The sequence below is a fragment of the Sphaeramia orbicularis genome, chromosome 14 (genome assembly GCF_902148855.1).
Source record: "Sphaeramia orbicularis chromosome 14, fSphaOr1.1, whole genome shotgun sequence".
Lineage (NCBI taxonomy): Eukaryota > Metazoa > Chordata > Actinopteri > Kurtiformes > Apogonidae > Sphaeramia > Sphaeramia orbicularis.
This window is the reverse complement of record NC_043970.1, coordinates 414,279-429,204: the sequence shown is the minus strand read 5'-3', so window position 1 is coordinate 429,204 and position 14,926 is coordinate 414,279. Positions and strand designations below refer to the sequence as shown.

The 14,926-nt window shown below is 38.1% G+C and overlaps 1 protein-coding gene across 1 annotated transcript in view; it reads right to left on the bottom strand.

The window, feature by feature from the left end:
• Positions 1-14,926, bottom strand: part of LOC115433202 (probable protein phosphatase DDB_G0282105) — a 105,564-nt gene that overhangs the window by 40,803 nt on the left and 49,835 nt on the right. Inside the window, exon 5 of the mRNA XM_030154485.1 lies at positions 354-634. Within this exon, the coding sequence (XP_030010345.1) occupies positions 354-634 (281 nt within the window). The remainder of the gene's footprint in view (positions 1-353; positions 635-14,926) is intronic.

Below are 14,926 nucleotides of genomic sequence, written 5' to 3'. Positions count from 1 at the left end.
TCCCGCACCTTTAAATATGATATGAATAGAAACTTCTGGTTCTTCTTTTATGCTGTAAATGTCTGGTGTTAATTATCATTACAGCTCATTACCACCACCTACTGTTGGGGAGTGTGCATGGACGGGGCTGAGCTCCATCAAAAATAAACCACAGGATTGGTTTATTAACATTATTTTTTGCTCAGACAAAGGCCCATGACCCACTGAACACAGGTTTGAGACCCACCTTTGGGTCATTGACACTCACTGGTCTAGAGCACATATAAGAATGATGAAATGAAACTTATCCCATCTCTTTTCCCTAACCTGGAAGGCCATAGTCAGAGCTAAAAAAGACCAGCTGAAACACTCACTGTCCGCGGATCTTGGACACATGTTCAGAAATGCAGGAGTGGATATCGCAGTTCTTCCTGTAGACCTCGGCCAAGAGTTCTCCGAAGAAGCGCGTGTCCATCTTTGCCGGCTGTGGGACGTCCCTCAGCTCGCTCCTCACCTCCGTCCTGGAGATCCGCTCGATCAGAGGCGGCGGCTTCTGCTGGATGACGTTGATGATCTCAACTTCCTCCACCTCCACAGCCTCCTCCTCCTCCTCCTCCTCTTCCTCCTCCTCTTCTACCTCTTCTATTTCTTCCACCTGAAAGGACAGATAGAAACATAAAAATAAACATAACGTGCAGTGCACCTTTAATCCCCCTCAGCCAAATACAGTGGAAGATTCTGTTAAAGTTCCTGCTCTGTAATTTAGACTAGATTGTTTTTGTGTAAAACTTATTACATACAGGGTGGGGAAGCAAAATGTACAATGAACATTTAGTTGTTTTTTCTCAGCAGACACTACGTCAGTTGTTTTGAACCCAAACATATACTGATGTCATAATCATACCTAACACTATTATCCATACCTTTTCACAAACTTTTGCCCATATGAGTAATCAGGAAAGCAAACGTCAAAGAGTGTGTGATTTGCTGAATGCACTCGTCACACCAAAGGAGATTTCCAAAATAGTTGGAGTGTCCATAAAGACTGTTTATAATGGAAAGAAGAGAATGACTATGAGCAAAACTATTACCAGAAAGTCTGGAAGGTACTATTAAAGAAGAATGGGAGAAGTTGTCACCCCAATATTTGAGGAACACTTGCACAAGTTTCAGGAAGTGTGTGAAGGCAGTTATTGAGAAAGAAGGAGGACACATAGAATAAAAACATTTTCTATTATGGACATTTTCTTGTGGCAAATAAATTCTCATGACTTTCAATAAACTAATTGGTCATACACTGTCTTTCAATCCCTGCCTCAAAATATTGTACATTTTGCTTCCCCACCCTGAATATATTTATATTAAAAAGTGTTCAGATATTATAACTGCACAAGGACATTTGACCTTGAAAAAGTAGGTCAGGGTCACTGATGTTCAATATTCTTCTGCTCCATGACAAGATGCATCCACATTATAAATGTGGTGCAGATATCTCAAAGCATTCTTCAGATAATGTGATTATATCGTTGAATGGACAGACGACAAAACGATTCACAATACCCCTTTGGCCAGAAGTTGGCCAAAGGGTAAAAACTTTTTTTTACACCTTTTTCCTTGTGTTTTTTTTTTTTGTTTTGTTTTTAATGTTGTTTCCAGTGCTGTGCTGATTTTCCTTGTATTTTTTATTTTTTTTTTACTGTGTTTTTACCGAGTTTTGACCGTGGAACTGCTTTAAGGAGTTCAACCAGGTTTCAAAAAGCACAAAAAGATCGCAAAAACTCAAACTCCTGGGTGTGTTCCAGTTCACAGCTGATGTTCAACATCCTAAATCTCTTATTGATGTCCATTCTAGTGCCTTATTTAGTCCAAACCTGTCCAACTTCAGTTCCTCTCTTTGTCTTTTTCTGTTCTTCCACCTGTTTTGACCTAAAACACACAGTAAAACAAAAGCACCGAAGAAAAGGAACACAAGCACAAACTGACAGCAGCTTTAATGAACCTGAACCAGACGCAGATTCACAGCAGAACCTTTACCTGGAACCAGGGCTCAGGGGTTAAAGGGTTCATATGTGAACCTTTACCTGGAACCAGGGCTCAGGGGTTAAAGGGTTCATATGTGAACCTTTACCTGGGATCAGGGCTCAGGGGTTAAAGGTTTCGTGCATGTTAGTATTTAAGCTGAGTAAGTCCAGGTTAGCTGTTGTCGTTGTAATTGCCTTTGTCAACCAGTTTCCACAGAAGTAACTGAATCAGAGTTTCCCATGTACTCAGATAATCTCAGTGTCAACTCAGAGAGAAACATGCCATTCAGATGTCAGTGTGATGATGTGGTTATTCATGATCAGTGCATCTCAATTCAAAAAATGTACTCAGGACAATACTTTGAGGAACAAGTAATTGGCTTCTCCGCTCTCCTGCCAAAAGCCGCCAGTGAGCATTATCCTCAGAGACCAAATGTGGCGCAGACTGAGTGGCACCTTCACTCAGCGGCCTCTTTGATGCTTTAACAATCCAAATAATACCACCTAGTTTACCTGCTTTACAAGTTAAAAAAAAAACGCCTGTATTAGTGCTTCAGTGGTGAAACTGTAATTACTGGAATTATGAAGGAATGATCCCCTTTGGGAACAACATGCCCTGTATGGAGCTTTACGGGACTGCACTTATGTTTTACATTATTATACTGATGCTAACTTTTTTATTTTATTAGTGATAGTTAAGACAATGTGGACAGAAAAACAACAACACATAAACAAAGACAAAATCAAACAAATAAACAAACAAACCAAAAACAACAACAACAACGACAGAGTATTGACCAACAACAACGACAACATCATATTACAATGAAAAAGATCATAAATGTAAATAGCAACTAAACAATATAGTGTGTTTAGGGAGGGTAGGGAAAAGGGGAAGAAGGGGGTGTGAATGACAGTAAGAAAAAGAGAGGGGGGAGTGAGGGGGGAGATGATAATTGTTGTAATAATAAAAAAGTATATAATAATAATACCAGTAGCCTAATTTGCTAGTATTATTGTGGCGGCGGTAGCGGCAGAGGTAGTCACAATACAACAATGAGTTAAATAATAAAATGTATTTGTATCAGTTACTATCTGTTTTGAGTTTGTATGAATCCTACTATATAATGCATGTTCTGGTCCTGCCCAGCGTCCAATCAATGTGTGATCGATGTTGCAGCACGGGCGAGCGTTTGGGTACAATGGCAGCACGGGTACAATGGTGCGCTAGTCAATTTAAATTAATTTGGCTATGAAAAGACTTTTGTGTTAACGATAAAAATAAAATATAGCTGTAATTTTTACAGGAAGAGTATGTGAACAAAACCAGATTTGTATGTAGAAATGATGTATTTCTATTGTTTTGAGAAAATAAAACTGTAAATTCAAATACAGTGTTTTGCCGTTTGAACTGCAAGACCATAATGTGGAAATAACAGCATATTTGCTTTTTGTATGTGTGTATATATATATATATATATATATATATATATATACAGTACAGGCCAAAAGTTTGGACACACCTTCTCATTCTTTGCATTTTCTTTATTTTCATGACTATTTATTTTGTCAGTCTGTCCCAGGGCAGCTGTGGCTACAGATGTAGTTTACCACCACCAGAGTGTGAATGTGAGCGTGAATGAATAATGGGTCAATAATGTAAAGCGCTTTGGGTGTCTAGAAAGGCGCTATATAAATCCAATCCATTATTATTATTATTATTATTTTCATTGTAGATTCTCACTGAAGGCATCAAAACTATGAATGAACACATGTGGAATTATGTCCTTAACAAAAAAGTGTGAAATAACTGAAAACATCTCTTATATTCTAGTTTCTTCAAAGTAGCCACCCTTAGCTCTGATGACTGTTTTTCACACTCTTGGCATTCTCTTGATGAGCTTCCAGAGGTAGTCACCTGAAATGGTTTCCTAACAGTCTTGAAGAAGTTCCCACAGATGCTTAGCACTTGTTGGCCCTTTTGCCTTCACTCTGCGGTCCAGCTCACCCCAAACCATCTCAATTGGGTTCAGGTCCGGTGACTGTGGAGGCCAGGTCATCTGGCGCAGCATTCCATCACTCTCCTTCTTGGTCAGATATCCCTCACACAGCCTGGAGGTGTGTTTGGGGTCATTGTCCTGTTGAAACATAAATGATGGTCCAACTAAACACAGACCGGATGGAATGGCATGTCACTTCAGGATGCTGTGGTAGCCATGCTGATTCAGGTTGCCTTCAGTCTTGAATAAATCCCCAACAGCGTCACCAGCAAAGCACCCCCACACCATCACACCTCCCCCTCCATGCTTCACGGTGGGAACCAGGCATGTAGCATCCATCCGTTCACCTTTTCTGCGTCGCACAAAGACACGGCGGTTGGATCCAAAGATCTGAAATTTGGACTCATCAGACCAAAGCACAGATTTCCACTGGTCTAATGTCCATTCCTTGGGTTTCTTGGCCCAAATAAATCTCTTGTGTTTGTTGCCTCTCCTGAGCAGTGGTTTCCTAGCAGCTGTTTGACCATGAAGGCCTGATTCACGCAGTCTCCTCTTAACAGTTGTTGTAGAGATGTGTCTGCTGCTAGAGCTCTGTGTGGTATTCATCTGGTCTCTAATCTGAGCTGCTGTTAATTTGCGATTTCTGAGGCTGGTGACTCAGATGAACTTATCTTCAGCATCAGAGGTGACTCTTGGTCTTCCTTTCCTGGGGCGGTCCTCATGTGAGCCAGTTTCGTTGGAGCGCTTGATGGTTTTTGCGACTGCACTTGGGGACACATTCAAAGTTTTTGAAATTTTCTAGACTGACTGCAGGGCTTTAGATTACCTTAATTTGGGCACATCAGATGCTGGAATCGGCGGAGGGGGTGGGTGCGGGATTAGATTTTTCAACAGTAATTCCTATTTTCTCAGACTATTTCAGATATATTCAAGAGTATGAAGGCATGGATTCCACAAGTCTAATTTCCAGAAGTATTGATCAGCATATGGCCAGCTGATTTTAATTCCAAAATCACAGGACTGCATGCAGGCAGATAATTCATATGTCATATGTTTCACTGCGTTTGTTATGTGAGCGGCCTGAACTTATAGGTCGCCCACGAGGCATGGTTGTTGAGAGAAAACCTTTGGCGTACAACGTACGAGTCAATCTCCAAGCTCTCATCACCTCTCATTGGCCGAAACGGGTGATTTAGACCAATCAAACGGCGCAAATATGTCATACCTGCTGCCAGACAATAGTCTGGTCTTGTCTGTCTTTTATGTTTTGTGTGTCACTTCCTGTTTTATTTTGTTAAGTTTTCCCTCATGTGTCTTGTCTGTCGTCTTTACTTCCTGTTCCCCGCTCATCCTGACCTCTGTCCTGATTACCTGTCTCCGCCCTAATTTGCTTCACCTGTGTCTAGTTGTCTTCCCTCCCTTTTGTGTATTTAAACCCTGTCTTTTCCCCTTGTCAGTCGCCAGTTTGTAACTCCAGTAGTTCAGACCAGCGTTTTGACCTCGTTTGTTCGTTTGCTTGCCTGTTTTTTGACCTGTTTTGGATTCCTCGGTTTTTCGTCTTCTGCCTGATCCCTGTCGGTTTTTGTCTGCCTCATCTGATCTGGTTTTGACCTTCTCGCCCTGACTACCGGTACGTGAGTTTGCCTAGTCCTTATGTCCTGTTGCTCGATTGTTAGCCTGCCTGTGTATGACCTGTTTCCGTCCCTGACCTCCCTTTGCTTTTCCCCAGTCGGGGAAAAGACTCCTAACACCGCTCGGGGAGACGGGCTGCTGCCCTCGATCCGGAGGACGAATCTGAGGAGAAAATCCCCAACCATTATCCTCAAGATTCTGTCACTCATTATATTTTTTCACCTGTGTGTGAACAATAAACCTTTTGGAACTAACTTTTGTTGTCGGAGTTCTGCATTTGGATTCTGTGTTTGTGCTAACGTTATCACAAAATATGACTTCTGCGGGAAGCATGAATACTTGTGCTTTCCTGTTCGGTACATATGTGTTGTTGTTGTCAATGTTTTCTCTGTCGTTATGAACAAGCCTTGTATATTATAACCGATGTGTTTTACGGGAGGAAAAAAGCAGGGGCGAGTGAGTCAATACTTTCGTTTACACTCTGCTCTGGCCTTTTTTTATTTTTAATTTGGGGACACTAATTTGGGGACATTTAATTTGGGCACACCGTTAGTCGGCCCAGCCAAGGTGTAATCTAAAGGCCTGGACTGACCTTCATTTCTTAAAGTAATGATGGCCACTCGTTTGTCTTTACTTAGCTGATTGGTTCTCGCCATAATATGCATTCTAACAGTTGTCCAATAGGGCTGTCAGCTGTGCATCAACCTGACTTCTGCACAACACAACTGATGGTCCCAACCCCATCAATAAGGCAAGAAATTCCACTAAGTAACCCTGACAAGGCACAGCTATGAAGTGGAAACCATTTCAGGTGACTATATATATATGTATATGTATATATATATGTATATGTATATGTATATATATATATATATATATATATGTATATATATATATGTATGTATGTATGTGTGTATATATATATATATATATATATATATATGTATATATAAAACGTTATTAAAAAAAAGTAAACATTTAACAATTTAACATTTTAAACTTGTCAATTAATGGGTTGGTAGAGCTGGTAGAGCGGCTCGTCCAATAACCAAAGGGTTGGTGGTTTGAGTCCTGGCTCAGACTCTCCATATGTCCAAGTGTCCATGGAAGACACTAAACCCTAAATTGTTGTGCTTATCAATCCAATTCCTTATCAGTTCTCCTATTGATTCCTGAGTGCTTTTTTGAGTGTGAAAAAAAGTAGTTGGACAGGTCAGAGTGGAGCTGGTTTGACCATTTTCCAGATTACATCATTCAGTGTCACACATATACACTATTGTACACACATATACACTATTGTACACACATATACACTATTGTACACACAAACAGAGTGAAACACAGTCATATTTTCCTGAACTGTTAAATGAACAAATGTAAAATATGCTGAAAGAATGAAGATTTTAAAACATGTTAGGGTGATCTGCTTCTCCAGGAAATGCGCGCTATCACAGCGATGTTCAAAGGGCGGCAACTGAACGCAGTTATCCCACCTATATAATCTGCGTTTCGGCCCCGCCCCGTGTCCGTCCTATCAATGTCTGTCCGATCGATGTTGCAGCACAGGAGGGTGTTTGTACGGGTTTTCCTCAGCCTTCACAGGCCCGATCGCTGCCAAACTCGCCAAATGAACAGACACATTACCTGACTATCAACCAGGCACAATTTTATGTCCATATTCAAATGTTGTGAGGTATGCTGGGAGATTTTAACCTCTCTCTACTTTGAATTCTTCATCCCTGCCGCCATACTAGGGCTGCACAATTAATCAGTTTTAAATCAAAATCAGATTTTTTAATTAGGACGATTTTTAAAAAAAGGGAAATTGTAAAATCAATTTCATCTCTCTCGTGCCTGCGGGCCGCGCGCTTGCGGGCTCCCGTAGGCTCCTCCTCCTATCAGTGACAGTGGTCTGTCACAGAACTCCGTGTAATGACTGGACTTTAAATGTGTTAATGAGCCCGCAGTACTTATAGCAATGTAAGCTGTGGATTCACGCACGGATCCCGCAACTGAAATAGAACTGCATGCGGATCACTCATCTTCCGTTGTCCCGGATCTGTACCATACTGTCTTCTTCCAAACTGGGTCCGGGTCTCAGGTCATCAGCCTCAGCAGAGGAGCCCACACAGCCCTGTGCCCACACACATCCACCAGCTCCACAGATAGAATCCCTCCAGCGTGTCCTGGGTTGGTCTGTTCCACACACGGATCCTCCAGTTTAAATAGAACCGCATGTGGATCACTCATATTCTGTGGTCCACGCACGCACGACTGATGCCTGTCACTGACTGACACTGGGATCACTTCTGTGGGCCCAGATACCCAGAAAAGGAATAAAAAAACAAAACATTTTTTAAATAATTAATTTAGTCCTCTTACTTGTTAAATTTTTCATTCACAAATGTAAGTTCTGTAACACAAAACCAAATATTGATTATTTTTTGAAAAATGTTGAACTTTATTTAAAGCTGTTAGATAAATGTGGAAACCAAAAGGCTCTAAAAACATAAGTATTTGCTCTGATTTGGACACTGTATTCCCTCTGGCAAACTTATGATATTTTCTTATTGTATACATTGTTTGTATACTCTGCTTCATTCAATAAAGATTTAATTAAGAAAAAATAAACTTCTGTGGGTTCATCACATGATACCATCACAGATTTGAGGTCAGAGCAGTGCCTTGCATTGTGGGCTGCTCATGAAAACAACATGCTGACTTCTGTTGTCTTTTGTAGTTTGACCAAAAATCAAAATCAAAATCGAGTTTTTAGAGGAAAAAATCTGGATTTTTTTTTTTTTTTTGCCAAAATCGTGCAGCCCTACGCCATACTCCATTTTTGCCAGTGGTTCTGCTGCCGATCATGACATTTCTGCTGCTAGCAGATGATGCTACAGTGTGAAGGCTGCAGTTCACTACCACTGGATGAATGGAATCATGCTTCACAGGCCAAACACATACATGCTCTTCCCTTCATGCCTCACATGTTGGCTCCAATTATTACCTGCACAATGCAGGATTAAATGGTAGTTTACAAATGTATATTTTGTGAATACTTTCAACTAAACATAATAAAAATATTTTTAATATAACCTTACATTTTGTGTATTTTATATAATGGTAAACAGAATTCTCAGAGACTCCCTGGGTACATAAATTATTAACGTAACACATGAATTATTATATGGGACTCTACATACTGACAGTTTATTGCTAAAAATATTGATTACAAAAATAATATTTTCATTAAAACAGATTACTGACAACTGTACCCAGTGACTTTCGACCCTAGAAGATATTACATATTAGTTGTGTGCATAATCTACACCTTGGGTCTTCTATGTACCAGACAAAGAGTATCCAGTAATAGAAACACCAAGAGTTCATCAGCCTGAGAGGTGCAGGGGACAGGCACACCCCAAAACAGCTGAACTAATGTTATAGGCATTAGAAAGTCAATAACAGACAGACCAAACAGCTTAACTGAAACAATTAAAGTGTTAACACCGCAACAGTCAATATATGACAAATCATTATGTTAATGAATCACTGTTTAAAGCAAAAATGATTCTAATTAATAGAAACAGTTTGGAAAACCTGAAAATGTAAACTAACAAATCGGTCTAATTATTTCTATAAAATTTACTTATACTTAACTCTATGAACAATTTAGTTGAAGAATGCAAATAGGTAGTATTTCACTGCATTTACTAAAAATTGATGGTACTGAAATAAGCAAACTGCCCAAGTGCATAATTGAGTCTTGAAAATATTCCTTAAATATCCACTCCCAAATAATGTGAACAAATAACATCACTACAGTTTTTTTACAACATAGCTGCTGCTCTTGCTGTGTCCATTTACAATAATGTAGAGTTGCTTTTCACACACAATGGCACCACAGGTACAATGCCGCTAGTCATGATAATTAGAATTTAAACAGTAATAACTAACAGTCGGCAATTTTACCGCGGTTTATCGCTCTACCGGTAATCATTACATCCCTAGTAGGTTATGAGTTTTGCATATTATTCACATGGTTCACATTGCTCTTATGTACCCTCAGGCTTTCCTGCATATTTCCCTGCACATATAAATCAGGCACATATAAACATCAGTAAACATGGATTCTTGGCCATGTGTCACAGTCATGTTACTAAGTAAGTCAACTACAAGAATGTCTTATTTTGGCAGATTTCCAAACAATGCAGGTCAGCAAAGCCGTCAGGACAAGTTTGTATGTAATATCTTCAAGCACTGGATGGTTTACAAGAAGCTGTCTCTGTGTCTAGACGAACTCCACACATTTGGCAGTTGAGCTCAATACTTGAACAATGTTTTTGTCTTTTCATTTGTATCACTTCTTGTTTGTCAATCCAATCATTGCACAGTGTTCTAAGTAACCTGAGCCTGACCCGTCTGGTGGCAAACCGCTAAGAACACCAGGGAGGGTGCACACGTCATCAGACAGAACACCTGTTTACGCTGGATTTAACTGGAATCAGAAAAAGGCCAGAACATTAGTGCGCTGCATCCACTAATAATCCACTTTAAAGCAATTATATGAAAGGTAATCAGTTAGTAATCAGAGACAAGACTGTATACGTTAAATAACATGAATGAAAACTAGACTACTTTGAAGTAATTTCAATAGTTACATTACTTCTTCCACTTCAACCTGGTAAATAGTAATCAATGACCTGTTGTATTTCCAAAATAACCTTCCCAACACTGCACGCAGGCCTCAATTAATCAATCAATCAGTCAAATTTTATTTATATAGTGCCACATTATAACATTTTATATTTAGAGCTGGTCTAAACTGGCTCTAAATGTCTAGACCAGACTCTAAAGGATAACACTACTAAGGTTATTATCGTTAACGAAAACTAACGAAATGACAAAAACTGAAATTGAAAAAACATTTTCGTTAACTGAAATAAATAAAAACTATAATTAAAAGAAAAAAAATTATAACTAACTGAAACTGTATTGTGTGTTTACAAAACTAACTAAAACGAATAAAGATAATGAATAAAATTCCCTTCATTTTTGTCTGTGTCAATGTCGGATTGATATGAAATCGATTTATTTCCTTCAAGCAATTTTCTCTGCTGTCACCATCTGATATTTAAGGGTCCGTCACTTGTGTTCACTTGTGGTTTCCAGTCGTCTTCTGGTCCCCACTCTACCTGGAAACATGGAGACTAAAGCAGCAGAGTCCTGTCTGGGATTGATTTGAATACGATGACAGAGAAGAAGAGAAAAGAGACCACTGAACTACAACTGAACTACAACTGAACTACAACTGAACTACAACTGAACTACAACTGAACTACAACTAAGCATTTAGAAAAAAAGGAAATCTAATAAAAACTATCAAACCTGCTCTAAAAACAAATTAAAACGAACTGAATTAGAGAAAAAAAAAAGTAAAACTAAATAAAACTAAACTAGAATGACAAATCCCAAACTATCAGAACCTGGCGTACCACACACAGGCCTATGCTGATCAGTGCTGGAATCCAACCCAGGATTCTCATACTGGGAGGTGTCAGTGGAAACCACTGCACAGATAAACACACACATCATATGTGTCACTCAGAGTTAAAGAGGTGGAATAATGAGCCCATCTGTAAACCACAGGGCTCATCTGCACCACAGTACAACAGCACTGTGGACACTCTGCACTGTAAAAAAAAAAAAAAAAAAAAAAAAAACTCATTGAAAAATAGTATTGTTCCGGCAACAGGGGCGCTGAAAAAATACTGTTAAATAATAAAATAACCATCTCAAAAATATGGTAATTTTCCATAATTAAAATACAGTTTTTTGCCTTAACTTTACATGAGATTTTGCTTCTTCTTTTTTTTTTTTTTGTTTTTAATGTTTAATAAAGAATATTTTCACGTATTAAAACAATCAAAGTACCAATAAATTTAAAAAAAAAAAAAATTATATATATATATATATATATATATATATATATATATATATATATATTTTTTTTTTTTTTTTTTTTTCTTCTTTTTTTTTTTTTTTAAATGAGACTCAGTTGTCCAATCCACTGATAAAAACTGTATTTGGACAGTTTATCAGTGCTTATACATGTTATACATTCACAAAAATACATTTATTCAACATTTTTTGTTGTGAAACCTCCTGTAATTACACAAGATATTTGTCAATTAACAAACAAGTCTGGTTCAACTGACAGAACTAATAATTCTTTAACGGTTAATTTTCAGTAATTTTATCTCGTTTTAATTTTTTTTTTTTCAGTATTAAACTTTAATTTAACAGTTTAATCTCATAAATAGAAAAGAAATATTTGTGAAATTACGATACATTTGCAAATGTATTTTAACTGTATTTTTCTGTGAAAAAAAAAAAAATTCTATTAAAACATGGAAATTTTTTGGCTATTCACAGTTACAGTTTTTTCATGTTATTTTACATTTGACATGTAAAATCACAGTCTATTTTTGCCATTTCATTGATATTTTCCTGTATCTTAAAAATACAGAAAAAAATCTGTAAAATAAACAGTGAAAATTTTGTTAAATTACAGCTGTTTTTTTACAGTGTGTGCTCCCACCAGATGTGGAGGATGTTACGCTCATCCAGGCTTCCTGGTAGTTCCTAGAACTACAGGCCAGGTGTATGTTTGTTGTATGAAAAGTCAAGACGCACAGAGCAGATGAGAACAGAAACAGAACATCTAAAGCAGTGGTTCCAACCGTTTCTGACTCCTGACCCCATTTGAACATCCCACATTTCTAGTGACTCCAGACATTCAAAACAGACTGTTTTTTGCTAAAATGAATTTATGTTTGATCATGTAATAGTTTTCTATCCTATGTTTCACATAAACGTTCATTTCAGAGGACATTTAGTCTGTATAATGTATATTATTGTGGACAGAGGCAGTAAATCCAGGTGTAGATTACTGCACAAAGGGTCAGGATCTGTCCAGTCAGTCCAGCTGTGATTTACAAGGAGGACAATTAATACTGAACAAACAAGAACTGAAACTATGAATTATGAAAGAGCTGCAGCATCTGAAACTGACCACAATGAACATTTTATACTAACTCACACATTTCTTTTCCAATAGATGTCCCATAAACAGTTTTTAATACAGGAATTCATTATTTCAGGTAGTTATAAAGCACTAACTTCTCATTAATTAAGTCTATGGTGTGAGCTCATCTGAAGTGTGGACTATCTATGACATCAAAAGCATTTACAAATGAGATTTTCTGATTCTGAATCCATAATTTATAAAATATGAAAATACAATCATTAAGCACATTGTAGATGAGCTTAATAATGAGTAAAACCTTTATAACTGTGCTTATAAACCATATATTAATGAGTATTCATGTCAGAAATATGCTTTATAAATGATGAATCCAGTATTTGTTAATGCTTAACTCACAGGTGTCAAACATGCGGCCCGGGGGCCAAATCCGGCCCGCTAAAGGGTCCAATCCGGCCCTTGGGATGAATTTGTGAAATGCAAAAATTACACTTAAGATATTAACAGTCAAGGATGTTAAAATCATTTTAGGTCAGTTCAATCTAAAGTGGGTCAGACCAGTAAAATACTATCAGAATAACCTAGAAATAATGAAAAAAAGATAATTTTTCCTCTTTGTTTCAGTGTAAACAAAGTAAAATTACACAAAAATGTTTACAATTACAGACTCGCCTTTTGCAAAAAATGTGAATAACCTGAACAAATAAGAACAACCTGAGATGTCTTAAGAGAAGTGTGAGGAATTATACCCATATTCTGCCTGTTCCTAAATGTTGTGTGTATTTCAAATCAAAAATTCAAATCAAATTTTATTCATATGGTGTCAAATCATAACAAAAGTTATCTCATGACACTACATATCGAGTTGGTGGAAACAAGACTCTATTAGTAGATCCACTGTGATCTGTAAGCTGTGATGCACATGTATAAATGTTAGACTACGGTGCAATATTGTTAAAATTGCACTTATTTTTTTAAAGAATTTTCAGGTTGTTCATATATTTTTATGTTATGTTCATGTATGGTTCGTAGATGTAAACATTTTCATTATGAAATGTCACTTTTTTCACTCAAAAACAGAGAAAAACTTTGGAGTTGATCTTATTTATAAGTTTTTTTCCTATTATTTTACTGGTCTGGCCCACTTTATATCATATTAGGCTGAATGTGGAACTGAACTAAAATGAGTTTGACAGCCCTGGCTTAACTAATGCCTCATAGTGTGGACTTATTCTGAAGTGTTACCCAGTTTCCAAATTAACAGTGAGTACACTCCTGATTTATAACCTACTTTAGTAAAGGCATACAGACAAAAACAATGTATTCAAAAATAAATCTAAGATAATTCCATCCAGACAAACACCTTAGTCTGATTCTGAAACAGGCATGAAGCCTTTCAGAGGACAGATCTATCCCAGAATGCCGCTGCTCCAGGTGGAATCCAGGTGTAAACGTCACACTGCAGTTACTGTTTGGCATATGTAACTGGGCCACAGTCTGTCTGAAGAATGAGAGGTGGAGGTTTTGGACAGCAGGTGGTAGTTCAGCTGCGACGGGCTGAAGAACACCAGCTGAAGTCTGTTTCTCCACTCGTCCGCTCAGTGCATCTCACGCTCCTAACATGTGATCTGAGTTGGACACGCCCACCTCCTCTTATCTCCACGTAGAAACAGGAAAGAGTGGAACAGCCGTTGCATAAGCTGTCATCAAACACGGAGCTGCCCTGTGTGTACTCGTCACACACAGAACACCTTCACTCTCTACAAACACCTGTCCGTCACACACTCACTTTACTCTGAGCAAACAGCAGCGTTTATGTCGGTCATGTTTCTTAACCTTTATCTACCGGGTCCAGGTCCAGGGATCAGACCAGGACAAAACCAGGTGTTTACAAATCACATCATCTGAGTTAAAACATCCTCATTTCTAATCTCTTATCACACAGGTGTCAAACATGTGGCCCGGGGGCCAAAACCGGCCCTCCACAGGTTCCAATCCAGCCCGCGGCATGATTTTATGGAGCGAAAAAATGACACTGCAGATCTGACCAGTCGAAAAACCCTTATAATCAAATGTCAACAACCTGAAAATTAAGAACAATTTGAACAATATTCTGTCTGTTACTAAATGTTTTGTGGATTTGTAGATCCGATTTGTAAGTTGTGTTCATTAGTTGACACATAATATTGTAGACGTTATTATTTTAGTTACACATTCCAAACTTCAAATTTTCAACAATATTATGTTTG